The 27848-nt window shown below is 41.3% G+C and overlaps 1 protein-coding gene across 3 annotated transcripts in view; it reads right to left on the reverse strand.

The window, feature by feature from the left end:
• Positions 1-4073: 4073 nt before the first annotated feature.
• The window catches only part of LOC138958158 (uncharacterized), a 105203-nt gene continuing 81428 nt past the window's right edge, over positions 4074-27848 (reverse strand). For all 3 annotated transcript variants that reach the window (XM_070329237.1, XM_070329239.1, XM_070329238.1), the window contains 14 exons: positions 26678-26952; positions 25842-25982; positions 25420-25515; positions 24427-24624; positions 23410-23674; positions 21993-22180; positions 21420-21581; positions 21032-21193; positions 20395-20556; positions 19658-19945; positions 18792-18908; positions 18045-18141; positions 17246-17465; positions 4074-9131 (listed from right to left, as the gene is read on the reverse strand). In XM_070329237.1, coding sequence (XP_070185338.1) covers positions 8955-9131; positions 17246-17465; positions 18045-18141; positions 18792-18908; positions 19658-19945; positions 20395-20556; positions 21032-21193; positions 21420-21581; positions 21993-22180; positions 23410-23674; positions 24427-24624; positions 25420-25515; positions 25842-25982; positions 26678-26952 — 2548 coding nt within the window. In that variant the 3' untranslated portion in view covers positions 4074-8954. The remainder of the gene's footprint in view (positions 9132-17245; positions 17466-18044; positions 18142-18791; positions 18909-19657; positions 19946-20394; positions 20557-21031; positions 21194-21419; positions 21582-21992; positions 22181-23409; positions 23675-24426; positions 24625-25419; positions 25516-25841; positions 25983-26677; positions 26953-27848) is intronic.

The following is a 27848-nucleotide window of genomic DNA, read 5'->3' on the forward strand; positions in this document are numbered from 1 at the left end:
GTAACGATTTTAGAAACTTCATTTTTCGAAAAAAGTTGGCCCGATTTGGCGACATGTTTTGACGTCCCATATCTGTCTCTGATATAAAGAAATAAAGACTGGCGACACTGCAAAAAGTCTTTTCAGTCTCTTCTCCTCTCGAGCCGTAAAAGGGCTGTTCCTCTTTGATTCTTGAAAGGATTTTCTTTTAAAGAACATTTTCCTTTCAACTCTTAAACAGGACTTTTTTGCTCGTTACCCTTAAAAGGACTCTTCCGACTTAAGTCCTTACGGGACTTGACACTCTCGACTACCGTAATGACTTCTCCCTCTCGATTTCTTCAAAGACATTTCCCTCTCGACTCCTAAAAAGGACCTTTCCCTCTCGACTTTTATAACGACCTTTGTTCCTCTCGACTCACTAAAGGACGTTCACGACTTCATGGTAAATGAGTACGTTTTTTTCCGACACTTGAAAAGGACTTTTTTTTCAAAGGACTTTTCACACACCACTCTTTGAAGGACTTTTTCCCTTCAGGCTCCTAAAAGGGCTTTCTCTCTCGACACCGGAAAGAATTGTTCCTTCTCTGTTCCTGACGGACTTTTCCATCACCACTCCTTGAATGACTTTACCCTTTGGACTCTTAGTCTTAAAAGGGCTTTCCCTCTCGACTTTGGAAAGGATTTTTCACTCTTAATTCTGAACGGGACTTTACCCTCTCGACGCATCAAAAGAGATTTCCCTCTCTCGACTCCTAAAATTAGTTTTCCCTATCGACTATTAAAAGGGACTTTTACTCTCTCGACTCTTGAAAGGGTTTTGTCCTCTCGATTCTTTAAAAGATGTTTCCCTTTCGACTCCTAACGAATGTTTCCCTCTCAATACTTTAGTCTTTTACACGAATTTTCCCTCTCAACTCTTGCACGAAGTTTCCCTTGCGACTCTCAAGAGAAATGTTCGCTATTGACTCCTAAACGGACATCTTTTTAACAATCTCTCTGCTGAGCAAAAGACAGGTAGACAAACAGACGGATGACACTATTTAAGCAAACAGAATACTAGTACATTAGTGTGTCCATGACCACCCCCCCCTCACCCCCTAACACACACACACAGACAAAATGCCCTCGAAATTGTCAACACATTTTTGCACATATCCGACATTGGTTATTGAACTTCTCCAAACTATACAGAGATACCTAAAAAAAAATTTTTTTAAAGTCAAGTGAGGTTATGCCAAATACATGTATGTAGTTCGTGCTTTTTTCCCTTTCTCTTGAACCCCCTTAACTCCTACTTATATCTCCTATCTGTCAACGCCCTGCCCCGATTTAGTGTTCTTGGTCCCAAGTGAACAAGGTGGTGTCACCGTTGAAGTGTACATCTCGGCTTCAGTAGCGTTTGCTTTTGCTGGCAGTTTTACTGCTGAGACAGATAGTCACAGCCACAGACATAGAAACACAAACACAGATATAAAGACATAGAAACACACGGAGATATAGACAAAGGCATAGACACACAGACAGACACCGACAGAGAGACATACACACACAGACAGACACACACATACAGACACACACACGGACATACACACACACACACACACATACAGACACACACACGGACATACACACACACACACACACACAATCACACACACACACACGCACACACAAACACATATCCCAAGAACATGTTTAACTCTACCATTTATTTTCTCACAACTGTTATTTTCACAGCAAACGCATAGCAACTTCCAGTGCATAGTTATCGTTCATCAATGACATCTAACAGAAATACAAGAACAAAGTTTGATTTGAACACAATTACATTGCATTGTAAGACGCATATGGAATGTATTTCGCAGCGTTTGCTTGTCATGAATCAAACACTGGTGTCGAAAAGAAGAGAAGGGGGAAAAAAGAAGATGTTCTGGCGGACTTCAGATGTTGTTGAGAACATTACAGCATAAGTAATTATAGACAAGTACAAAACACTGCCAACAATATTCCCAGTTTAGTTCAACTTCAAGTCGTATTTGTCTTCTAATTTCAATGCCAATTCAAAACAAAGCAAATCAAAAGGAGAGGAAATCTCTAGAACTTGAGAACGACAAAAAGACATACGCCACTTTACTATCTCCATCTCATCCTCCTTGTCCTCACTCACTGCAACCCCCCCCCCCCACCCCCCGACAAAAAGACATAAGCCTACGCCACTTTGCTATCTTCATCTCATCCTCCTTGTCCTCACTCACTGCTACCCTCCCCCCCCCCCCCCCCCCCGACAAAAAGACATAAGCCTACGCCACTTTACTATCTCCATCTCATCCTCCTTGTCCTCACTCACTGCAACCCCCCCCCCCCCCCCCGACAAAAAGACATAAGCCTACGCCACTTTACTATCTCCATCTCATCCTCCTTGTCCTCACTCACTGCAACCCTCCCCCCCCCCCCCCCCGACAAAAAAAAATAAGCCTACGCCACTTTACTATCTCCATCTCATCCTCCTTGTCCTCACTCACTGCAACCCTCCCCCCCCCCCCTCCCCCCGACAAAAAGACATAAGCCTACGCCACTTTACTATCTCCATCTCATCCTCCTTGTCCTCACTCACTGCAACCCTCCCCCCCCCCTCCCCCCGACAAAAAGACATAAGCCTACGCCACTTTACTATCTCCATATCATCCTCCTTGTCCTCACTCACTGCAACCCTCCCCCCCCCTCCCCCCGACAAAAGACATAAGCCTACGCCACTTTACTATCTCCATCTCATCCTCCTTGTCCTCACTCACTGCAACCCTCCCCCCCCCCCCCCTCCCCCCGACAAAAGACATAAGCCTACGCCACTTTACTATCTCCATCTCATCCTCCTTGTCCTCACTCACTGCAACCCTCCCCCCCCCCCCACCCCCCAACAAAAAGACATAAGCCTACGCCACTTTACTATCTCCATCTCATCCTCCTTGTCCTCACTCACTGCAACCCTCCCCCCCCCCCCCACCCCCCAACAAAAAGACATAAGCTTACGCCACTTTACTATCTCCATCTCATGCTCCTTGTCCTCACTCACTGCAACCCCCCCCCCCCCCCCCACCCCCCGACAAATAATAAGGAGCGCAGCAACATCCCTTTTTTCTATACAAACGGGACGCAAAATGTTTCTGAAGGAACATGATGATGAAGTGCAAGATTCATAAGCATGAAGATCAAACATTTTGTTGCGAATTTTCACTGACTCGTGTAGGGCACCGGGGTTACATGCAGTTCTTTCTTTATTTGGTGTTTAACGTCGTTTTCAACCACGAAGTTTATATCGCGACGGGGGAAGGGGGAGATGGGATAGAGCCGCAATGGACACACTATATACAACATACAATGACCATATTATCAAACACATTAAAAAAAACTATACAATGACCTTATTATCATGAACGTAAAATACTATACAATGGTCGTATTACACAGAACATAAAAAAACTGTACAATGACCATATTATCCAGAACGTAAAATATTATACAATGATCGTATTACACCGCGGAACATATAAAAAGTATACAATGACTATATTATCCAGAACGTAAAATACTACACAATGATCATATTCAACAGAACATAATATATAATATACAATGACCATATTATCCAGAACAGACAGTCCTATACAATGTTCATATTCTACAGAAAAACAAAATACCAATGATCATATCGAACATAAAATACTGACAATCATAGAATAAATATTCACATGTCGTCATATGGCTATAGTCGTAAAAAGCACACACTTTGCCTCACAAGACCATACGACGCTTGGCACTCTTGATTTATGAGAAGTATCCTTGTTACAAGACTTAGCTTGTGTTTGTTTCTTCTCCGTCGTCGTCACACTAAAAGAAGCCGTTCTTCTCGCGTTCACGATCACCGTTCACCGCTGCAGATCTGTCAAGGCTTTCACATGGACTAAGAGCATCCTTTCACTTGCAAACATACACAAAATCAACAACGTGGCTGCATTGTATGCAGAGGGAGACGTTCTTTTCAATAAACCCATCCCATTCTGAACAGCAATCAACCAGCCGGTTGATTTTTTCAATTTTAACTTTTTCAGTTGACGAATGCGTTAATCCCATGGAAATTCTGGAAATAATGACATTAACAATGTCCCGTAGCTGTCTCCAAACTTAATTACTCACGAAGAGATAGTTTTCATGCAGTCTGATATTGTTTTAGCAAACTGTCATTGATTTGATAACATTACTTAACCCTCGCACACATAAACCGCAAATAAACGTATGTGGTTTTTTTAAATATCCCTATATGCCTAAAATATAGTAATTTCCAACTGTCTTGTTCGTCTTTGTTCATTTAGAAAGCAACAACAGGATTGTACGTATAAGTAAATTGTCACTACAGTCCTATTGTAACTAAAAACATCTTATATTACAAACCAAACAGCATACGCAACTATTACTGAAGCGTTTTGGCTTCTATTGGTTTGCTCCTATCCTTAGTTATTAAACGGGAAAAACGTTACATTATTTTAAGCGTACCTGAGCACATGGAATGGTTTCAACGCAATAAAAGAAACAAATCGTTTGTACGCACCATGACTCAACAAGAATAATGCACGCAGGCACAACGTTGCTTAGACAGACTGACAAACAACACATATACAGGCAGACACACAGACAACCACTCGCGCACGCAAACACACACACACACACACACACACACACACATATATATATATATATATATATATATATATATATATTTATATACACTCATAAACACAAGCAGACAGACACACAGACACACAGACACACACACACAGATTTTTTCATGCCGGCATGCACACACACACACACACATAAATATGAGCCACATAATTGTTGAACAGCACAATAGAAGGAAAAAAAAGGGAAAAAACAGTACACGTATGTATGTGTTATCCTGCTTGTACACACCATGTACATATCTTTTTCAGAACACAGCAATGGTTTGACAGGCTGCGCTCCCTATTTGCAGAATGCACACGCTCTGCAAAAATTATTCACAACAAATGAATATTTAATAACACAAAAGAATTCATCAATGCTCAATGTCACCATCATACTGCAGCCAACCAATCCGTTAATAGTTTTCACCCACGTGATACATAAAGAGCGCGTCACAGCTCACGCCTTCCTGACTTTAGTGCGGGAATGAAAATGGCCGCTGCGGATGATTCCGGTTTGATGATGCCACGTGAACACAATGGATACACTAGCAATTCTCTTTTGCGTAGAATTTGTCTGTGGCAGAACACGAAGGGAACATAATGTTCCGTTGAGAACAACTTCTTTAACTAACTCAATTATTTCTCGTTGTGACTGCAAAGGGCATAAAGGCACAACTCAGATTCGTGTTGCGAGTGTAAATTAATACTACCCCCCAAAAAAGGAAATCAGAAGTAGACGAACACAATAGGAATATGTACAATAACTGATGAAGGCCCAGAGAAATATTTATGGAACACATCCTAAAATTGGACGTATGCTGATAGTAAATGATCCGCGATCACACGGTACATAACTTTTGCACAAGCTACCTTTTAATGGCATACATGTATGTACACAATTAAATGTGCAAAGCTTTTTTGATTCGATGCTCAGTTAGCATATTTTATATTTTATCAAATTTTATATACAGGCGTTTCCAAAATAAATTACAAACTAAATCAACTAGAGGTGATTCGATTGGTAATGCACAATGTTCCAAATCTGTAGATCGCTTCACCAGCTTTCTAACAAAATACAAACAAAATCCAAAAAAACGGTCAAAAAAATTCATCTCAGGACAAACACAAACACCAACACAAATGCAGCTTTTCCAAGGATAAATCCAGGAAGACACCAGTTTACACACACCAAGAATAGTACAACTAATAAACTTTGTATCTGTCTTTTGGAAATCTGATAACATAAAAAAAAAGTATCAAGACAACAACGTTATTCTTACTGCCCTAGTCAACAGGTCTGGAAAGCACAATCTTGAGCTACAAATGGAGATGAATCCACCCAGGAAATAAACTAGCACTCGAACACGACTATGGTAATTCATGGTTATTTACAGAAACTGTAAGAACGGCGATGGCTGGTTTTTCATGTCCCTTTAACATATTAGTTCCTGAATAGCCAAAAAGGTTGAAGGGACAAGAACAATCAATTACCAACCAACCAACCATCGTCGTCTTTACAGTTCCGACAAGATTAATGATCTCATCGGTCATTGATGGCACTTTTTCACCAACATTAACACGCAGGTCTGGCTTTCCACGCACTTCACGCATTCCTCGGCTGAACACATGCCATGACAATCTTAAATCCTGAGACCATAGCCTCAGTGCCATGTCCAGCAGTCAAACAAAACAGCTATTGGGATCAGGCACAGTTGGTTTTTGCCATGTCGAATGAACAGCCCCAGGTTTGTCAGTCTTGTGGAAGTAGTAGCTATCTGGAGCTGAATCAGAGGTATTGCTCTTTAGTGGCAAAACTTACTTATTGTTATCACAAGTAGATCCCACAATGTACTAAAACTAGGAAGCCTTGTGATTTGGCTCAAAGAAGTGCTGGTAGGTTTTCGGAAATGGTCAAAAGCAGGCTGTGCCATAATGATGTGTGTGAGTAGGTTTTGTTATGTGCCCAGACGTAGGTTAAAGGCATATTAACTCGATGAATATACACGCTAATTGCTTTACCAACAGCTGGAGACATGCTAAATTAAGTTCCCTGCAAAATATTGTGGTCTAGGACCCCTTCAATGTTGAGATATGTTAATTTTCATTTTGATCTGGATCGTCCTATTTATAGATTTGCCAACAGAGGTAGCGTTGACGCAAGGGAAATAACTCCGCGTCTTTGTTGACATCCTCACTTTTTCAGAGGCTAGAACAAGCTGTAATGCATGTATATGGTCCGCGCATTGCGACATATCGTCATTATATGGCCTTATGATGCATTTGACATCGATTGTGGGCAAACTACACTTTGTAAACACGGAAGCGCGTACATATGCCTTTAAAACATTGCCTTACGGTTTTATTGCTTTTTTACAGAGAGGTCTCAGAACATGCATGAGAAGAAGTTATCGAAATGGATATATAAGAAACACGTTTCTATGATATAATCAAAAGAACGTTTCCTGCTGTCACTCCTGTCGTCTTACATCAGGTTTCATCATGGTTCTCAGTATTGTGTTTCAGCTGGGCATGAAACATATGTTTCAGCAGGATAATCAATAGTATGTTTCAGCACAGAGATAACGAGGTCTCATTAACGTGATAAAGAATATGTTTTAGCACAGACATTAGCACAGGTCTCTCATTTAGCACAGACATTAGCACAGGTCTCTCATTTAGCACAGACATTAGCACAGGTCTCTCATTTAGCACAGACATTAGCACAGGTCTCTCATTTAGCACAGACATTAGCACAGGTCTCTCCTTTAGCACAGACATTAGCACAGGTCTCTCCTTTAGCACAGACATTAGCACAGGTCTCTCCATAAAGCTCGGCTGAGGTGAACCAAGTGAAAGAGTGTCCCAGCCAAAATAATGAGAACAAACCGCGGGGTCTGATTCGTTGAAATCACAACACATCTCAATGTCAACCACCTCAACACAGCAGCTGGCTCTCACCCGGTTGGTAACTTTCTCGTGCGCCTAGGCCCAGCTTTCCGCAGGATGACCAAAATTACTTTTCAGCCGGATGATCGGAGTGCTTTTTCAAAAGTATGATCATAAGTAAATTCCATCAGGAGTAGTTTTCAGGCAGATGATCACACACAAGTCTCATCAGGCTGATCATAAGCAGGTCTCGTTACGATCCATCTGACTAGAAGCAGGTCTCAACATTAAGAAGTTTTCACCGGGAAAATCAGAGGAATTCTCAACAGTATTCTCAAAAGCAGGTATCATACCTCTGTTTACAAGCAGGTCTCAGCATGAAGCAGACTTCAGCAGGAAGGTCAGTAACAGGTTCCATAACGGCAGTCAGAAAATCAGAAGTAGGTTTCAGATGTTCCTGGTAAAGGCATCAACGCCCACAGACAGGTCAGGTCGTCCATGTTGAGATTCTCAAACCAGCACGCGTCACAGTAATCCTAAGCAGGTTTCATCATAAAGCAGGTTTTATCATTAAGCAGGTTTTATCATAAAGCAGGTTTCGTCATAAAGCACGTTTCATCATAAAGCAGGTTTCATCATAAAGCAGGTTTCTTCAAAAAGCAGGTTTCATCATAAAGCAGGTTTCATCATAAAGCAGGTTTCGTCATAAAGCACGTTTCATCATAAAGCAGGTTTCATCATAAAGCAGGTTTCTTCAAAAAGCAGGTTTCATCATAAAGCAGGTTTCAGCAGGAAGATCAGATAGAATTACAAACAGTTAGATTACAAGCTGACCTACTCACCGTGTTCAGATTTGTGTTTTGTTATAGCAAGATCTTTGAAGTAAATGTCAACAAAATCACTAGAACAAGGTTTGGTGTTCTCAAAAGTAGAACTCTTTACCGTGATCAAAAGTGGGTTTTAGCAAGATCTCTCAAGTAGATTTCAATAAACTCACTGGAACAAGGTTTCATGTTATCAGAAGCAACTCTCCTCACGGTAATCAGAAGCAGCTCTCCTCACGGTAATCAGAAACAGCTCTGGTCACGGTTATCAGAAACAGCTCTTCTCACGGTTATCAGAATCTCTCCTCACAGTAATCAGAATCAGCTCTTCTCACGGTTGTCAGAAGTAGCTCTCCTCAAGGTAATCAGGAGCAGCTCTCCTTACGGTAATCAGAAGTAGCTCTCCTTACGGTAATCAGAAGTAGCTCTCCTCACGGTAATCAGAAGTAGCTCTCCTTACGGCAATCAGAAGTTAGTAGCTCTCCTCACGGTAATCAGAAGTAGCTCTCCTCACGGTAATCAGAAGCAGCTCTCCTCACGGTTGTCAGAAGTAGGTCTCGGCGTCTACACGGACGTTCCTGGTGAAGGCATCAGATCCCAGCGACAGGTCGTCCATGTGGAAGGACTCGAACCAGCACGCATCGGCCTCGTCCTGCAAGATAGCCAAGCTTCGTATACGTGTGGCGCCGTAGGGAACCGCCCATTCCAAGCCACTGAACACCTAGATGGAGAGACACATACTGGTAAGTGTACGTTTTGCAGACTGCAGGGTTGTAGGTGAAAAGGTGACGGGCGCGTAAGGGGGAGAAGGGAGAGACAGAGAGATAGGGAGACAGAGATATAGAGACAGAGTGAGAGAGAGAGGGTGAGAGAGAGAGGGAGATAGAGAGAGAGGGAGATAGAGAGACAGAGACAGAGAGAGAGGGAGACAGAGACAGAGAGAGAGAGAGAGTACATAGGCCGATGTGTGAATGAATTCAGTATGTGTGCATGCCTCTGTTTGTGTATGTGTTTGGTGTGTGTGTGTGTGTGTGTGTGTGTGTGTGTGTGTGTGTGAGTATGTATGTATGTATGTATGTATGTATGTGTGTGTGTTTGGTGTGAGTATGTGTGTGTGTGTGTGTGTTTGGTGTGAGTATGTATGTATGTATGTATGTATGTGTGTGTTATGCTGTATCAACGCGTGTTTGTTTTGTGTATATATGTATACATGTATGCGTTATGTGTCTGGTTGTGTGTGTGTGTGTGTGTGTGTGTGTGTGTGTGTGTGTGCGTTTGTCTGTGGGGGTGTCTGTTCAATCAAAAATATATGAAAGCGGTGCAGAAACACACACACACACACACACACACACACACACACACACACACACACGCACACACACACACACACATTACCCTCTATACTCCATTGTCAAAGAAATTGTGCAACATGCATTTTGTGCAGTAAAATGTATTATTGTTTAATATTAGTGACAAAAACAAAGAAAAGGGATACAAATTACACACAGTCAAAGGCGTTTTACTTCATTTTTGTGCAAGTGAATGGCATCAGAGCTGAATGAAATATGTATGATACTTACCTTTTGCATAGCAAGACGCCACTGTATAACTGTGACAGGCATTGAGTCATACATGGTGCTCAGAAATAACTCGGTCGTTATTTCTATGGGTTGCAGATGTGTTGCTTCCCTTCAAGGTGAGACAAGTTCAGATATACAGTGGAACCCCCCTTTTAAGACCCCCCTTTTAAGACCCCCCTTTTAAGACCCCCCAATTCAAGACTTCCTCCCTTTTAAGACCCGGTTTTCTTAAGACTTTCTATTTATAACCTCGGTAAATGCATCCCCATTTTAAGACTCCCTCCTTTTTAAGACCTGATTTTGTTAGGTCTGAAAAGGGGAGGTTCCACAGTACTAAAGCTTGGTGATAGTAACCAATTAAGATCCCCCATTAGCATCACAGTCAACAATGAGCTCCAATCTGCATGCTTTTAAAAGAAAAAGGCATCCGATCAAGGTGGGCACTGCATAAGCGGTCCCTTCCTTTCACAAATCATGCCCATCGAAGCACATGTCACTGTGGCACCCACGATGTGTTTTACTCACATCAAATTAAATCGCATTTTCCCTCTAAACATTGCCCTTTATGTACATATGTATAATGTGTTCTTGCTTCTGTTAAAATGTAGCAGTTGTTTTCTTTTGTTTCTATTATTATTAACTAGTCCCTCTTTAGGGCGAGGGACAGACTTTTAAAATGCAAATCACCGCTTACCCTATTACCCTCGTTAAATAAGGAATTGTCATTGTCAACCTGTTATACTCACTGAGCAATATACAGTGTATAGCTCATCTTGCCTCATCTTGAAGGAACACAACTCGTCCACATTGCACAAAACCGTGAGTTATTAGCGCATTTCGTCTGGAAGTGTGAAAGGGTTAACGTTACAACAGCAAGCACATAGTAATGACAAAAAGGAGAACAAAGAAGTTAAAACATGCGCAAGCTTTAAGATGCAGTTTATTGCAAGAGAAAAATGCCATGAAAATATTATCATGATTTTTTTTTGCACAGGAAAGTCAGCATCGGTATCCACAATTTTACAACATTTCATTCAAATGTTCTTAGTAAATAACAAAGCCAAGAAGAAACAACGTGGCATTCTCTATACAACTAAGAATCACGTTATGCGGGAATTTCCGGGGTGGTTTTTTTTACCAATAAAAATATCAAAATACCAGAAATGAAATTTGCAAGCAGTAAAGCATACCAGTTGATAATAATATTTTTCACCGGTTTCTTCCCAAAAAATATATTATAATCACTGTGATTTAGGGATGACAATAATATTTCTGACTGGTGTCTTTTTTTCAAAATTAGTTTGCAAACACTTTGATTTTGGGATGATCTGACAGGCTTGAGTAAAACAATTGCCCTTTTTTTTGAGAGCCATAATGTGTATGTATAATCAAATATTGGTTTGAAATATGCCAGTGTGCAGTAATTGCACTTGCCATTTTTTACTCCGGTTATCTATTAATAAACTACTACTGTATAGCTAACAACTGGTTTGGAAAACGGTCAGTGTGCAGTAATTGCACTGGCCATTCTTTAAACCGGTATCGATTAACAAACCTTAAACCGGTTTCTATTAATAAACCAGTATAACTAAAACCGGTTTGGACAATGGCCAGCGTGATCAAAGCATAACTGATCTGGCTTTCTCCGCTCTCAATATAACATCATGCAGGGCTTACAGAAAGCTGTCAAAATCACACAGACAAAGCAGGAAAGCTTTGAAATGCCTGCCAAGATATAAAAATATTTCAAAATAGGTCTGATTGCACAATATATTTTTTAGCAGATTATGTACGAGTTTTTCAATATATTAAAATTTACAAACACATCTTCCTTCAAAATGCATATGACAATTTTGTCTTGTTTGAACTGAACTGAAAAATGTGGTAAGTACCCCAGCAGTAAAATCTGGCCGCAGCAATTGTTCACTTCAATCTGATTTGTGCATCAAAACTCAAACATATGGCTGTTTTAATGCATACATAACTCGGAAAACGTTAATCATAAAGATTTTATAACAACACACACACACACACACACACACACACACACACACACACACACACACACACACACACACACACACAAACACATACACACACACACACTCACTCACTCACACACTTATATACATATTAATCTTCTTTGTATTTACAAAACAGAAAGAAAATAAGCGATCTTGATTAAATGCACGATCTGAATAACAAACACAATTATCAAACAAGATTTGTGACTAGAAGTATTTAATTGTAAGGCATTTTGGGGAAAAGCACAATGCACAATCACTGTACAAGATATTCAAAAATATTGCGAGAATACACGGTTACTCTTTGATTGACTTGTTGAAAGCTAACACATTAAGGTATACAACAACAACAAAACATCAGATGTCATATAAAAAAAAAATCCAATCATCAAAGATCACCCAAATTCAAAAGACACATTTTCTCATTACGGCTTTATAAAGTCAATGTGTGGCACTGTCCGAAAATAACATTCTGAATTTTTTTTTTAAGACCTGCAACCACCGCCACCCCCTCTCCCCGAATTTAGGACTTCCACCCTTTTGCTTTCACTGATATTGTGTTTTGACGTGTACAAAATACTTCCGCTTTAAAACTCCACCTCTGATTTTTAGCAATCTTCTTCTTCTTCTTCTTCTATGAATAAGATAAGGTGCTAGCAGGTCTGCACATGGGTTGACCTGAGAGATCTGAAAAATCTCCACCTTTAACCCGCCATGCGCGGCCGAGCTTTGAACACTCAACCTTCAACATTGGAGGCCGACATCTTATCCACAAGCCTATTAAGCAATCTCAACGGGAGAATTCCACTGTTCAACGGAAGCGATTGCTTCCTTGCTCTACATCCTGCTACTTTACATGTTTTCTGGATGGGGTTGGAGTCGGGGGTTCGGAGGGGGGGGGGGTAATTTGGCATCCAAACTGTACAGCAAATATTCATAGTCTTGTGACAACTACCACTTATCACACACATGTCAATTTATATATTCAAAAAAGCACACTGGCAGATTTGTTTGTTTGTTTGTTTGTTTATTTGTTGCTTAACGTCCAGCCGACTACGCAGAGCCATATCAGGACGAGGAAGGGGGGGATGAAGGGGGCCACTTGTCAAGCGATTCCTGTTTACAAATGCACTAACCCATTACTTGTGTCCCAGCAGGCTTTAGTAAAACTAAATTAATACCTACTGGAAGATTACCAGTTTCCAGTATGTTAAAATAGGCTTAACCTATCTACTGCTGGGCAGATTTGTGATTATGCACTTTTGACTGCTATATTAAACAGAACAAAAAATCCGTACTTATTTCCTGTTTAAGTTTACACCTGAGATACACATTCTCTGTTACATCAAATCCAGGGAAACACATGCATAGAGTTCCATGCATGCACACTTGCAAGTTCATGCTTGCAGACCAAGATTTTTTGGTAGAAATTCAGCAGTTATATGGTAGCATATGAGAACTTCATGCATGTGTGACGCTGTTTTGTATACCGTACTTTCCGGGTGACAAGGCGCTTCGTTATACAAGACGCACCCCCTTCTTTTTACAAAAAATTGTAATCCAGTCACCCATTGGACGCAGGGGGCCGATAGGGCGCACCAAAATGACCCAGTTTTTGACATGAGAGGTGGTTCCCCTGTCATATCTGAGAGAGGAAACACTTCCTGCACCGGGGTCAGTGACCGGTCAGTGACCGACTTTAACTGAGTGAAAATATGTGTGCTCTGTGTGTGCCGCGAGATCAAAGACATTGTGATAGCTGGGTGGCCTTGTTTATAGACACGACCTTCTTCCCAGGGGTCAATGACCCAGTTTTTGCCATGAGAGGTGGTTCCCCTGTCATATCTGAGAGAGGAAACACTTCCTGCACCGGTCAGTGACCGAGTTTAACAGAGTGGAAATCTGTGTGTGCGGCCAGATCAAAGGCAGGGCAGTACCTAGTAGCTGAAACATGCATTATCACAAGTTGTTTGACTGGTACTCAGGCGGTCTCTTTGATTTTTTTCGTATTTCATACACGGATTAGGCGCTTCGTTATACAAGACGCAGGGGTCGAACTCGAGGAAAAAAGTCGCGCCTTATGACCCGGAAAGTACGGTATATATATATATATATATATATATATATGTACATATATCAGATCACTGCTTCCATTCAAGGTTTCATCTTCAACATGTTCCGCTTACTACTACTCAACCCTTCAGTCCGCTAACTCCCCTTCTAGCCTCCTCCTTCCTTCACACACACACACACTCACACACACACACATGCCTGTACTCTCTCTCTCTCAATCTCAATCTCTCTCTTCCCACTCCCCAACACTCCCCCCCCCCCCACCCCCTTTTTCCATTCTCCTATCTCTCCTCTTATCTCACTCTCTTTTCCCCTCGGTTCTCATTCTCTCTCATTACTTGTTTTCTATAAGCACTAAACTAGCAGAAGCAAGCAGAGCGAAACCCTTATCACACTCCTTTGGCACTCAAAATCCTCACAAATATGTTACATTTTCCTTTTAAGGAAGGCATGTACCTCTGAACATTGCAAGAAAATGGGGTAACAAAAGAAAATTTGCACTCAATAAATATCCTGTTCAAATGTCAAGTGCTCTCTTCTCTCTCTTGTACTTATAAGACAATTTTAAAACAATTTTAAATAACAAAAACAACCACATTAAAATGACTGTCTTGTTCCTCTACAAATCAAACCAATGAATCATCATTGGTTATCAGATGCACAAAATGATACTTGAATAGAAAACTGATGTAAATCTGTTTTGATTGATTGATCGATTGATTCATCCATTAATTCATTCACAGATTGATTGATTGATTGATTGAGTGATTGATTGATTAACTGGTGATTTCATTCATTTATTCATTCGTTGATTGATTCATTCATTGATATATTCATTGATTCATTGACTGATTAGTTGATTGATTGATTGATTTGACAGATTGATTGACTTTATTGACACACTGAATGATTGATCGATTGACTGACTGATTGACAGACTGGCTGGTTGTTTGTCCATCCAATGAAAAAACACACAAAAGCTGGCCTACACTCAAGACTCCAGACCACTTTCAGAGGATTGAAAAAAAAAAGTTAAAGTGAAAAGAGCAATGAAAGTGGCTTCATGACCTGAAATGCACATGCCATATCTCACATGAATTACTTTTGCAGTCCTATTCTTTGCCAGCCTGTAACAATCTGCAGCTAAAAAGAATGCAGCTGCAAACTATTGCAACTAATACTGAAGTGAAACTTTCGCTTCTACTTCTACTGTGCAGGTACTATATTTCATGTTCTATGCATTTTAGTTTCAGACAGTTTTTGGTCTCCTGTCGTCAATTTTAGAATGTATACATGGTTTTTAATTCTAAACCCTTTCTGTGTAACACAGATCTCTCAATGTTCCCCTTTTGTTTTATTGCCAGCTACATACTGTACACAAACCCTTTTCGAATGAAGGGACTAACAAACCAACCACTACATGTATTTAGATGTGTGATGATCTTAGCAATGTCTTGCTTGTTTGATTGATTTTCTTTAAAATGTAATGAATGAATTAGAGCATGATGTTGAGAAAGTGCAAGCTGCACTATACCACTTAATTCACATCAATCAACTCACAATTTACCTCAATGCAATGCATTTTGTGTACATATGTATAATGTGTTTTCACTTTAGTTATCTGTTAAAATGTAGAATTTTAGTTTTCTATTTTCTATTTTTTATCTTGTATTTTTATTTCACTTTTGTAGTTAGTCCCTCTTTAGGGCGAGGGCTGGATGTAAAAAAGCAGACCACTGCTTAATCTACTACCCTCGTTAAATAAAGAATTGTCATTGTCATTGTCAGAGTGCACAACAATAATGCCATATATAAAAGAGGGGACATTCAGTGAGAGATAACTGACCTGCTTCACCATTAATTATTTTGTTCATAACACAATATTGCAATGTAAAATTATTTTTTTTAAAAGAACAGAGAAAAACAGTGTGAAATATTTTGTAATATGAATGAGTCATCTACTAAAAAAAATTTAAAAATTTAAATATCAATCAAACCTAGATCAAGCCAAGTGCATGGTGCAATAGCAAGGTGCAACAGCAAAATAAATTTAAAAAAATAAAAAGCCAACAGAAAAAATCTACGTGCAGTCTACTTTTGTGCTTGCAAAAACGACATTCTTTCAGATTTAGTTTCTCGTTCCCATCTGGTCCAGCCCAAATACTTTCATCCTATACCCCACTATAGTGATGTTACCTAAATGCATTTGTAACATCAAGTTTCAGTAACAGTAATCATATTTTCAGGATAATTATTCCAAGAAATGTGTCTCTGCACTACCATCCCCACTCTCTTCAAACCAACTGCTGTTTTCAAACCATTCCCCTTCTATTTTCAATTCACAGTTTGATTTTAAATTCAGATGAGAACCAGTTCAGGGAATGGAGGTATTGGGGATGAGGGGGGAGGGGGCAAGTACAAACTTAATGATACACTGTAAATGTATCATCGTTAAGTTTGACATGAATCACTAATCAATCTGGGGCTACATTGGGCAAGAGAGTGGGAGGGGGGTACTGACAATCTCAAAATCACATTGTCAAATTCTTCTCATCAATCTGGGGCTACATTGGGGAAGAGAGTGGGAGGGGGGTACTGACAATCTCAAAATCACATTGTCAAATTCTTCTCATCAATCTGGGGCTACATTGGGCAAGAGAGTGGGAGGGGGGTACTGACAATCTCAAAATCACATTGTCAAATTCTTCTCATCAATCTGGGGCTACATTGGGGAAGAGAGTGGGAGGGGGGTACTGACAATCTCAAAATCACATTGTCAAATTCTTCTCATCAATCTGGGGCTACATTGGGCAAGAGAGTGGGAGGGGGGTACTGACAATCTCAAAATCACATTGTCAAATTCTTCTCATCAATCTGGGGCTACATTGGGCAAGAGAGTGGGAGGGGGGTACTGACAATCTCAAAATCACATTGTCAAATTCTTCTCATCAATCTGGGGCTACATTGGGCAAGAGAGTGGGAGGGGGGTACTGACAATCTCAAAATCACATTGTCAAATTCTTCTCATTGTCTCTTCATTGTGTTTGACATAAATCCCTGATCATTAATCAAGTCTTGGTTAAGTGGCAAGCAATAGGTGCAGTAAAAGTACAAAACAGCCAAGTTAGCGTTCAAAGGTGAGTGGATTCAATGGGTACCTCATCGGAATTAGCGAAAGTCGATCGGTTCCAGCGAGGGGCGATGGAAAGGGAGGAGGAGGAGGAGGTGGAGGAGGATTGTTCCCGAACAATCAGCTGTGATGGGGTGCCCATGTTGTCACGAATGGACTCGTAGCCTTCGTTGTAAAACGCCGCTGGCGCCATGCTCTGTCGCGACCTGTAGATTCTGTCGTTGGACTTCTTCCTCTGAGTTCTGTGTCTGCAAAATAAATAATATAAGATATATTAAAAATGATAATAGACGCTGTTTAGAAATAACTCTCTCTGGATTTCCAAGTGTTATGGAAGAGTTGCGTCCCACTTTAGTGAGTCAAACAATAACACGTGGTCGACCAGTTAACCAGCAATCGCAGAGCATGCGTGTAGAGCTTCTCGGTAAATGTGTTCCAAAAGATATTTGTTCTGTGATTTATGAACTGTCTATGCAAAATAGCATCAAAAACAAACCCATATTGTTTCAATATTTACAGACTTGTTTCAATCTTTTTTTTCTACAACATTCAAATTGAAAACATACTATGATCTGAATCTTACATCTGAACTGCATGCATGTGACACCATACAAGTAACTAAGGAATACTTTTAAGGAAATTGAAAATTATACGGAAAGAATGTCACCATGCAGTACTTCATTAAAGCTACTGGTAAACAAAATGAAAGAAAACAAAGAATAAGAAATTAAAGTAGGTATCACACGGTATATTGTATAGAACCTGTGGATGTTACCAATTAAAACATAAAAAGAATGAGAAAGAAAGCTGTAAGTACGAGTATTTACCTCCAGAAGCAAACACCAGTGACGATGACGATGACAAAGACAGCCACCACCGAACCAGCGATGCCTCCCGCCACTGCACTGTTAATTCCTTCTGACACTGGAAAAGGATACCGTGAAATTCAATCATCTATGCGGCATTGCACAGAGAGATACACACGCATAAACGCACGATCGTACGCATACACACACACACGCACACACACACACACTCACACACACACACACACACAGAGGGTTTGTTAGCACTAGCAAGAGCAGTCCTTTTAGGACCTTTGTTTGTTTGCTTCACGCCCAGCCGACCACGAAGGGCCATATCAGGGCGGAGCTGCTTTGACATATAACGTACGCCACACACAAGACAGAAGTCGCAGCACAGGCTTCATGTCTCACCCAGTCACATTATTCTGACACCGGACCAACCAGTCCTAGCACTAACCCCATAATGCCAGACGCCAGGCGGAGCAGCCACTAGATTGCCAATTTTAAAGTCTTAGGTATGACCCGGCCAAGGTTCGAACCCACGACCTCCCGATCACGGGGCGGACGCCTTACCACTAGGCCAACCGTGCCGGTATTTTAGGACCTTAAGAAGTCTGAGATAATGAGGTCGTAAAAGGGAGGGAGTCTTAAAATGTAAGAACATTTACAGATGCAATGAACAAAAATAATATGTAAAAGCAATGTCTTAAACTGGGGGAAGTCTTACATTGGGGGAGGGGGGATAAAAGGGGGTTCTACTGTTCTTACAAATGTCCTCCTCCTGACAGTGAGGTCCGGTGAAGCCGTTCCGACAGTTGCAGAAAGGATCGCCGTTCACGTCATAGCCACACTCCCCGCCGTTGTCACAGAAGTTCTCACACAAGTCTGAAAGAGGTAAGCCATTTACAATCGAAACCCACTTCTAAGAAACTCGGATATAAGAAACATTGCTTGTAAGAACGAAACTGTTTTCCCTGTCAAAGGTATTCTTTTTCCACTGTTATTTTCATCCAGGGAGTCAAACGAAGATTAAAGCTAAAAACATGAAGCCAAACCAATGTTCGTGACATACAAGTACAGTTGAATCAATTAATAATAATAATAATAATAATAATAATAGTAAGTGTATTTATAGGGCACCAATCCTAAAATAGTTCTAAGCGCCTTACATTAAATCTTAAATATAATAATCTTAATAACAGAAACAATACACATTAGCGCCTTACAATCAATCTTAAATATAATAATCTTAATAACAGCAACAGTACACATTTAAAAAACAAACAAACTTTAAATAAATGAAAACACAATCACGTACACAATTCAAATAAATCGATCATTATCAATTCCCAGGAAAGCCAGACTCACACAGACAGTAGTACTCAGTCTCTGCACACACACACACACACACACACACACACACACACACACACACACACAAACACAAACACACAAACACACACATACACGCACTCTCCCCTCTCACACACACACACACAAACACACACACACACATACACCTACACGCACACTGAGGCTCTCCCTTCCCACACACACACACCCCCCCTCACACACACACACACCCCACACACAACCACCCCCCCCATACACACAAAGAGACACATACAACATACCAGTGCAGTTGAATCCATCACCAATGAAGCCAGTCCGACACACACAGTAGTACTCAATCTCGGCGTCCACACAGGTGGCATGACTGTCACACCTGTCTGTTCCCAGCGAGCACTCGTCCACCGGGCCACTGTGACACTGCGTCTTGCTGACCGCACCTGTGCTCGCAGTGGTCAGTCCCACACCACATGCAATGCAGCGGTCAGATCCGCGGGACGGCTGGTAGGTCCCAGCTGGACACGGCTCGCACTCGTTGCCTGTGATCCAGTAATGACCGCGTTCACACACCACTGAAAGTAGACGTGAAGGCTGATTAGTTAACTTGCTTTTTCTTTGTGCAAACTACAAGGGGAGGCATAGGTGCATGGAATTCTACCATACAACTTTATTTAGTTTCTAGCTTTAATAGAATGTTCAGCACCATAACTAAAAGAACAGGTATCCCTTGTGTGTGTGTTTTCAGTAATAAACGATTTTTGGAAATAACTCCGTCGGGTTTGTATAAGTTGTGGAAGAGTGACCTTTTCTTGCAAAACCTCGTCCAAAAATATTGGAGGGCCAATCACTAGCGAGTGTTGTGAAGGAAACACATGGAGTTATTTTCGGAATTCGACCATTGCCTCATGCAATCAATTCAGAGAGAAATTGGAAACAAACGACGACAGAAGACATGGTCAAAACCAAAAGAACAGTAATTCCCCCTTTCAGCCCCACAGACACATGATAAAACATTATTCACCAGCACTACATTCCTGTATAGACGTAGCGCCCTCAGAAGGTGTGGACCAGCCATAGGGGCAGGGAACGCACAGCGGGGTGTCTCGGCTGTCCTGATAGGACCCCACAGGGCACGACTTGCACTGGCCATCACCACTTAGCTCTTGTCCCAACTCGCACACATCTGGAAAACCAAATGCATTTGCACTGTAAAACATCTTAACTCATTGGCATAGCGTAGTCTCGTGAGAAGATGCTTAATGCGCCCTGTGTCAGTCTGTGGATGGACGTGCTGCAACGCCTTGTGTGAATGAATCCCGATCCTAGAACGACAATCTCTGCTGCAGACAGGGCATGTGAAGCTGGAGGGAACATCTTCACTAACGACAACATTCAATTCAACAGACACTAGTTTCCCCCAGTTCTGTCAACCTCCTCAAGCAATATGCAACACTCAACCAAGTTACAGTAAATAAATATTGTTACGCACTTCCCAGTCCAGGATAGAAATTCATAATTCATATTGCGTATTGTCTTGGTAAACAGCAAGAAAGAGGCTGTGTTTCTAGGCAAATACGCTGGTTGCTGGGGAAAATACGCAGCGTATACACCTACGTCAGCTAACAGGGACAAAGAAACAGGTCATTGGATAAACTCACTTCCACACTGTCCGACTGCCGTTGCGCCTGGCCGTTCCGTGCTCTGTCCTGTGGGACAGTTGAGACAGGAGGTCTGTCCCGTCCCGTCCTGGTACTGTCCCGTGGGACACAGCACGCACTGCTTCCTGCCCATGCTGTAGTAGCTGCCTGGTGTACACACCTCTGTGGGACAACAAACACCGGTTACATTCATTGCAAAGCAGTAAGTATATTGTAAAAACTGTTTCGATTTTATCAAGTTTGAATTTGACGGAGTTACTTTCCATGCCATGGGGGTAAACAGGTTATAGTCTGTAACATACAGTACCCGAACATGAAAAAGACTGAACAGCTATTTTTACAGGAGACAGAGAGATAGCAGAGCAGAGCAGAGCAGAGCAGAGCTTACCAAAGCAATCGCTAGCGTCAGTGGACCCACGAGCATTGGTAGTGGTTCTCTCAGGACACAGCTGACACTGAAACTGTCGTGCTTTGTCGCTGTAGCTACCTTCAGCGCACAGCTCACAGTCAGCCGCTGTGCTGTTGTAGAAATAGCCAGCTGGACAGTCCACTGAAACAAACACAAACTCTTTGTTTAACACATGCTGCAAAAGCAGTACAGTTTTGAAAATGAATGGTTTTTGTTTATCGATTAATTGCCAGCTACGTTATGCAGCATGCCTTGACAGCCAGGGTCATATCAACATCTTTGCAACTAGCATGTCTAACGTTTCTCCACAGGAATTGTTATTGCCCTGATCTATGCAAAAGATGTACTTTTAAGATGGCTTTCATTACTACTAAAATCCATCCTCACTGTTCCCACTTTCTCTTCTTATTCTTGATTTGCAGGCTTATGCTACGATGGCGATGTACACTCTCACAAGCGCACTTTTTTTTTTATCCTGGTCGTTTTCTACCCCGCCATTACGGCAGCCGTAGTACCAGTTGAAAGTATGCGTATCGTTCATGCACTACTTACCACACGTCCTCGTGACGTTGTTATCCCCAAGAACTCTTAACACCTGTCCTGGCTCACACAGGTAATCTACCGACAGGTGTGCAGAACTGGAGTCAGCTGTAAAAACGTTGTCGTTGAAGCGTCCCTGCTTCAATGCTGTCACTACCTCGTCCGCTGCCCAGTTGCTGTTGGACTTTTGTAACGCAGAGCTGAATAAATAATACAGGAGACCAAATAAAAAATACTGTCACACGCACACATATGTCAGGTAAAAGGAAAATTCTAAAACAGTTAACTTCAGCGTATTTCAAGGTTAAGATATCAGTTCTATATATTAGCTTTGAATTTGATTTTAGCAATGAGATGCAAAGGCGGAGAAGCCTGATCATGATCAAGCCAAAATGTTTTCCCCTTTTTCATTTGAAAGAAAAACAAGTCGCGTAAGGCGAAAATACAACATTTAGTCAAGTAGCTGTCGAACTCACAGAATGAAACTGAACGCAATGCCATTTTTCAGCAAGACCGTATACTCGTAGCATCGTCAGTCCACCGCTCATGGCAAAGGCAGTGAAATTGACAAGAAGAGCGGGGTAGTAGTTGCGCTAAGAAGGATAGCACGCTTTTCTGTACCTCTCTTTGTTTTAACTTTCTGAGCGTGTTTTTAATCCAAACATATCATACCTATATGTTTTTGGAATCAGGAACCGACAAGGAATAAGATGAAAGTGTTTTTAAATTGATTTCGACAATTTAATTTCGATAATAATTTTTATATATTTAATTTTCAGAGCTTGTTTTTAATCCAAATATAACATATTTATATGTTTTTGGAATCAGAAAATGATGGAGAATAAGATGAACGTAAATTTGGATCGTTTTATAAATTGTTATTTTTTTTTACAATTTTCAGATTTTTAATGACCAAAGTCATTAATTAATTTTTAAGCCACCACGCTGAAATGCAATACCGAAGTCCGGGCTTCGTCGAAGATTACTTGACCAAAATTTCAACCAATTTGGTTGAAAAATGAGGGCGTGCCGCCTCAACTTTCACGAAAAGCCGGATATGACGTCATCAAAGACATTTATCAAAAAAATGAAAAAAACGTTCGGGGATTTCATACCCAGGAACTCTCATGTCAAATTTCATAAAGATCGGTCCAGTAGTTTAGTCTGAATCGCTCTACACACACACACAGACACACACACACACGCACATACACCACGACCCTCGTCTCGATTCCCCCCTCTACGTTAAAACATTTAGTCAAAACTTGACTAAATGTAAAAAGAAAGTCAAAAGCACTATAGCCAAAGGAGAGTAAAGGAAACGCAATCAACTCTGTGCCATAAAAATGCTTTGTTGCATTTTACACACATAAAAACACACAAACAGACGTACACTACACAACACACGAAAACATCAACCTCTACTAACCTGTTTGCAGCAACATCCAAGCTGATCGCTACACGGAAATGTGCAGTGGTTTCTCTCTTGCTACGAACAGTACTTTCTCGATCACAAGTCACGCTGAAACTGTTCTCAAAATCACAGAAGTCCGTCTTGCAGAGTCCCAGCAGGGCATCCAATTCCGTCATGATCTGAGAGAATTTGGTTCTGAGTGCAAGGCGGAACTCTTCAGTACATCCGGGTCCTGTGACGTCCACTGTACCAACTAGGCTCACTTCTGGCTCGTACATCACTGAAATATAATGACAGCTCGTCAATATCAGAGTGAGGGGAGGATATACGAACTCAGGAAATAACTCTCTCGGATTTGTTTGGGTTGTGAAAGAGTGATTCAGTGAATACTCTTGGGTTTTTTTGGTCTTGACACGTGCTCCTTGTCTACGTATAAATTCAGAAACACATCTCGCTGGCCTATAATGTCAAGTGAGAAAGGTTGACTCAATAAAAGCAAGACTATTCACTCTTTCACTACCCATACACACCCGACAGAGTTATTTCCGAACATCGTTTATTCTGTCTACAGCTGTGTGTGCTGGTTCATTTGAAAGTCTAACTGTTTCTTACAATGCGCCTATTCTCTTTAAAGCTTTACTTTCTTCTCTTCCAATGACTGTGTATTTCTGTTATGTTTTGTTCAGAAGTCAAATGCAACAACACTATGAATGTAAATGTAAATGCTTGAATAACTGTGTTTTAATGTTAAATGTGTCGAGCGCAAAGAGCATAATTGTAAAGTTATGATGTTGCGCTATATAAATGCTCATTTATTATTATTATCAGTAGTAGTAGTTGTAGTAGTAGTAGTAGTAGTATTATTATCATTATTATTATTATATAAATGTTTCAGATGTGTGTGTGCGTGTGCGTGTGTGTGTGTGTGTGTGTCTGTCTGTCTGTCTGTCTGTGTCTGTCTGTCTGTGTGTTCAAACTATGCACTGGCCTCTCTTGCTGTCAATTCCAGACATACATGTATTATCAACTTACAAGTACAAGGGGGAAATCGAAAAGGGCTGCCACGCGGCGGGTCCCAAAATCCTAGCTTGCCGCAGGTGTAGAAAGGGGGAGGTAACTCAACGAAGGCGTATGTGGGGAAGCAGGCGACGGAGCAGAAACTGCCGTGAAGCCATGTCTGACACACCTTCCCTCCGTACACTGGGGCTGGAGGCTCCACACAATTAAATGCTGCAGCAAAAACGAAAATAATTAAAGTAAGAATAAATTAAATAACAAGCTATAAAATAAAGAAATATAATTATTAAAAAAAATCAGGTGACAGCATCTGTGTTTTAATTTAATATCACGTGTTTCAAGCTTGTCAGTATCAGCTACATTTCTGGAAAAGGGGCGTGCTCGTTTCAAACATACTTCAGCTTCCATTTATTACTTTACATCGGATGGTTGCGGGTAAAAAATGACAGTGCAAATCATGTGTGCAGCGTTCTTTTCACTGGCAACAGCAGAATAAATTCATTAAGAATGAAACGCTTCAAGTTTGAACCCACCACACACAAAAACACAGATAGAGTGTGCCAGAAAATACTGACAGAATGTAATGAATTGAGAATACTATGGTAGGCCTATCTACAAGGAAAGGACACCCTTGGAACCTGAAACAAAAATCCCTACATTGCAGATATCCTTTCATAGCAAGTATAATTCAAACAAGTAATAGAAACAGGTAGGGTGTCCTTTACTGGGAGAAGATCGACCCTCGTTCCATGTGCTGCTCATCGCAGGAACAGTGGAACCCCCCTTTTAAGCCCCCCACATTTAAGACTCCCTCCTTTTTAAGACCTTTGTTTTCTCAGACTTTATGTTCACAACCTCTGTAACACACACACACACGCACACACACACACAACACCTGGGGAATTAACCCCATTCTAAGACTCCCTCCTTTTTAAGACCTGATTTTTTCAGATTTGTGGGGGTCTGAAAGGGGGTTCCACTGTACTGTGAAATACAATTCAAACTTACGCTTGACGATGACCTCAAAAGAACACTCAGCAGAGTTGTTTTCAGCATCGTAGGCGACGTAGGTCACCACGTACTCTCCGTGCCGGAATGCTTGACCTGTCAATCAAAATGATGTGGACATTAGGCAAGGTTCTGTAATTATGTGGCTATCAGAGAGGTTCTGAAACAAAGCCATCTGTTTCAAAGTTTAAAAAATCTTTTTACCGAAAGTGTAGACTTTGCGGAGTCGAGGTCGACCAATCAATATGAGGTTTTCAGGTGAAGGCTTTTGATGCAGTACCCGCTCATCCTCTTCTTCTTCGTTCATGGGCTGAAGCTCCCACGTACACTCGCGTTTTTGGCACGAGTGGGTTTTTACGTGTATGACCTTTTTTACCCCATCATTTAGGCAGCCATACGCCGATTTCGGAGGACTCACTCACCTGATCTGTGAGTCTGCTGAATGCTGACGATTCCCACGTTGTCATCAAACTCTGGCTCCTCCCACTTCACGGTTACCATGGCAGTGGTGTCGGTCACCGTCTGGTCGTCAGGGCATGACACCACTGCGGGCGCTGTTTTATCTGTAATAAAAAAACAAAATTGAATTGTAGGTTATTCGAACGTTTAAATTGTAGGTTAATTAAACGTTCCAAAAACCTACAATTCTTGTTTTTTTGTTTTGAATTTTGGAATGTTAGCAGTCTATCTGCTTTTGGATTTTTGTCCGTCAAAAGTTTTTACAACATAGATCAAATACACATACTTTTGTACTCACAGGGTTATGGGGTGGTATGAGATTATAGCATTTCAAACCCAGGCAAAATGTTACAATTCATTCTGAAAAACCTCTTTAAGAAATAATCTTCTCAAATAATATTTTACTCTTTCCTGTGATCATACACCCCAAGTGGTTAACATTCAGTATTGTGTGACAGAGTGGTCCCTCTTTTATACCAGCTACTCTGCAGAGTTGTCTACCGCCCTTTGGTCGAGTTATTTATAGATCAAACAGTCAATGGCTGCTCATCAAAACACCTTTGGACTGCTGAGAGCTGTTCGTGATAGTGTCTGACTGCTGATGCCTCCTGGTATGCGAATACCTATTAGCTCACATAGACATACACACAGACTCAAAGAGAAACACACACACACACAACACACACACATATATCTCTCTCTCTCCCTCTCTCCCTCCCTCTCCCTCCCTCTCTCTCTCTCTCCCTCCCTCTCCCTCCCTCTCTCTCTCTCTCTCTCTCGCCACCCAAAATCTTCTCACCTGACTCAATGTTGCAGTAAGTTCCAGAGAAACCAGGGGGACACTGAGAGTCTCCACAAAGTGCTGGCGTAACCACGGTAACCTCTCCAGTCAAGTAAGCATCTGACACCCGCCAATCATACACGTCTCCTGACTCCTGCACCTCACTGCAGTTACCGCCCATTTTCATGATCTGAGAATCGCTCAGAGCCGACGAAAACACGTTACACTGGCTGATCTCCCCTTGAAATCGCTCTCCTGTGGCGCTGCTGGGTTGTCCGATTATAAGTGAGACTCTGTTGATCGCAAAACAAGACAAAATGTGGTTAACAGAGAGTTAACGCATGCTGATTCTTTTAATGAATGTACCTGTTTGTTGTGTAAGTTTATTCATCAACTACAGCTGCATGTGTTACAGAAACAATGGATTTTAACTCAATTGCAGAAGTGATGACATTTGTTGCTTCAATTCAAGTCCTCTGAAACGTCATCAACATGCCGAGGAAAATCAAATAATTAGGCACAAACACAAAACCAAGAACGAAGGAAGGGAGATAAACGCGCAAAACACTGGAGAAGAGTAATACCCGGCTTCGCCGGGACAGTGACCTTCTAAAAATAGTATAACGGGAATATGGTTTGAGCGTTGTCGACAGTGACCTTCTAAAAATAGAAACGGGAATATGGATTGACGCCACACGAAGGAAGGGAGATAAACGCTGAAAACACTGGAGAAGATAAGGAAGAGTTACTGGGAATGGATCCAGAGAAAAATCAATATCGGTTCAGCGCTGCGCGCTGAGAGCACGTGTTGAAATATCTCATCGACCAGGTTGTGTCTGGGGTGTACCTGAATATGGCCACCAAATTTGAAAGAGATCCATCGAGAACTTTGGCCGTGCATCGCACACACACACACACACACACACACACACAGACACAAGTCGTATATATATATATAGATATATATATACGGTACACACACATACATATATATATATACGGTACACACACACACATGTACCGTAAAATCCCTAGCATAAGCCCACCATCTAGCAAACGCCCACCCCCCACTTTGGGCCAAAAGTTGTGCACAGGGGTAACTACCTAGCAAACGCCCACCCTGCTTTTTTTCAAAGAGACTATAGGCTCACTTTCACTGGGATTTGTGCAGACTGTTCTAAAAGTCATC

The sequence above is a fragment of the Littorina saxatilis genome, linkage group LG2, assembly GCF_037325665.1.
Source record: "Littorina saxatilis isolate snail1 linkage group LG2, US_GU_Lsax_2.0, whole genome shotgun sequence".
Classification (NCBI taxonomy): Eukaryota; Metazoa; Mollusca; class Gastropoda; order Littorinimorpha; family Littorinidae; genus Littorina; species Littorina saxatilis.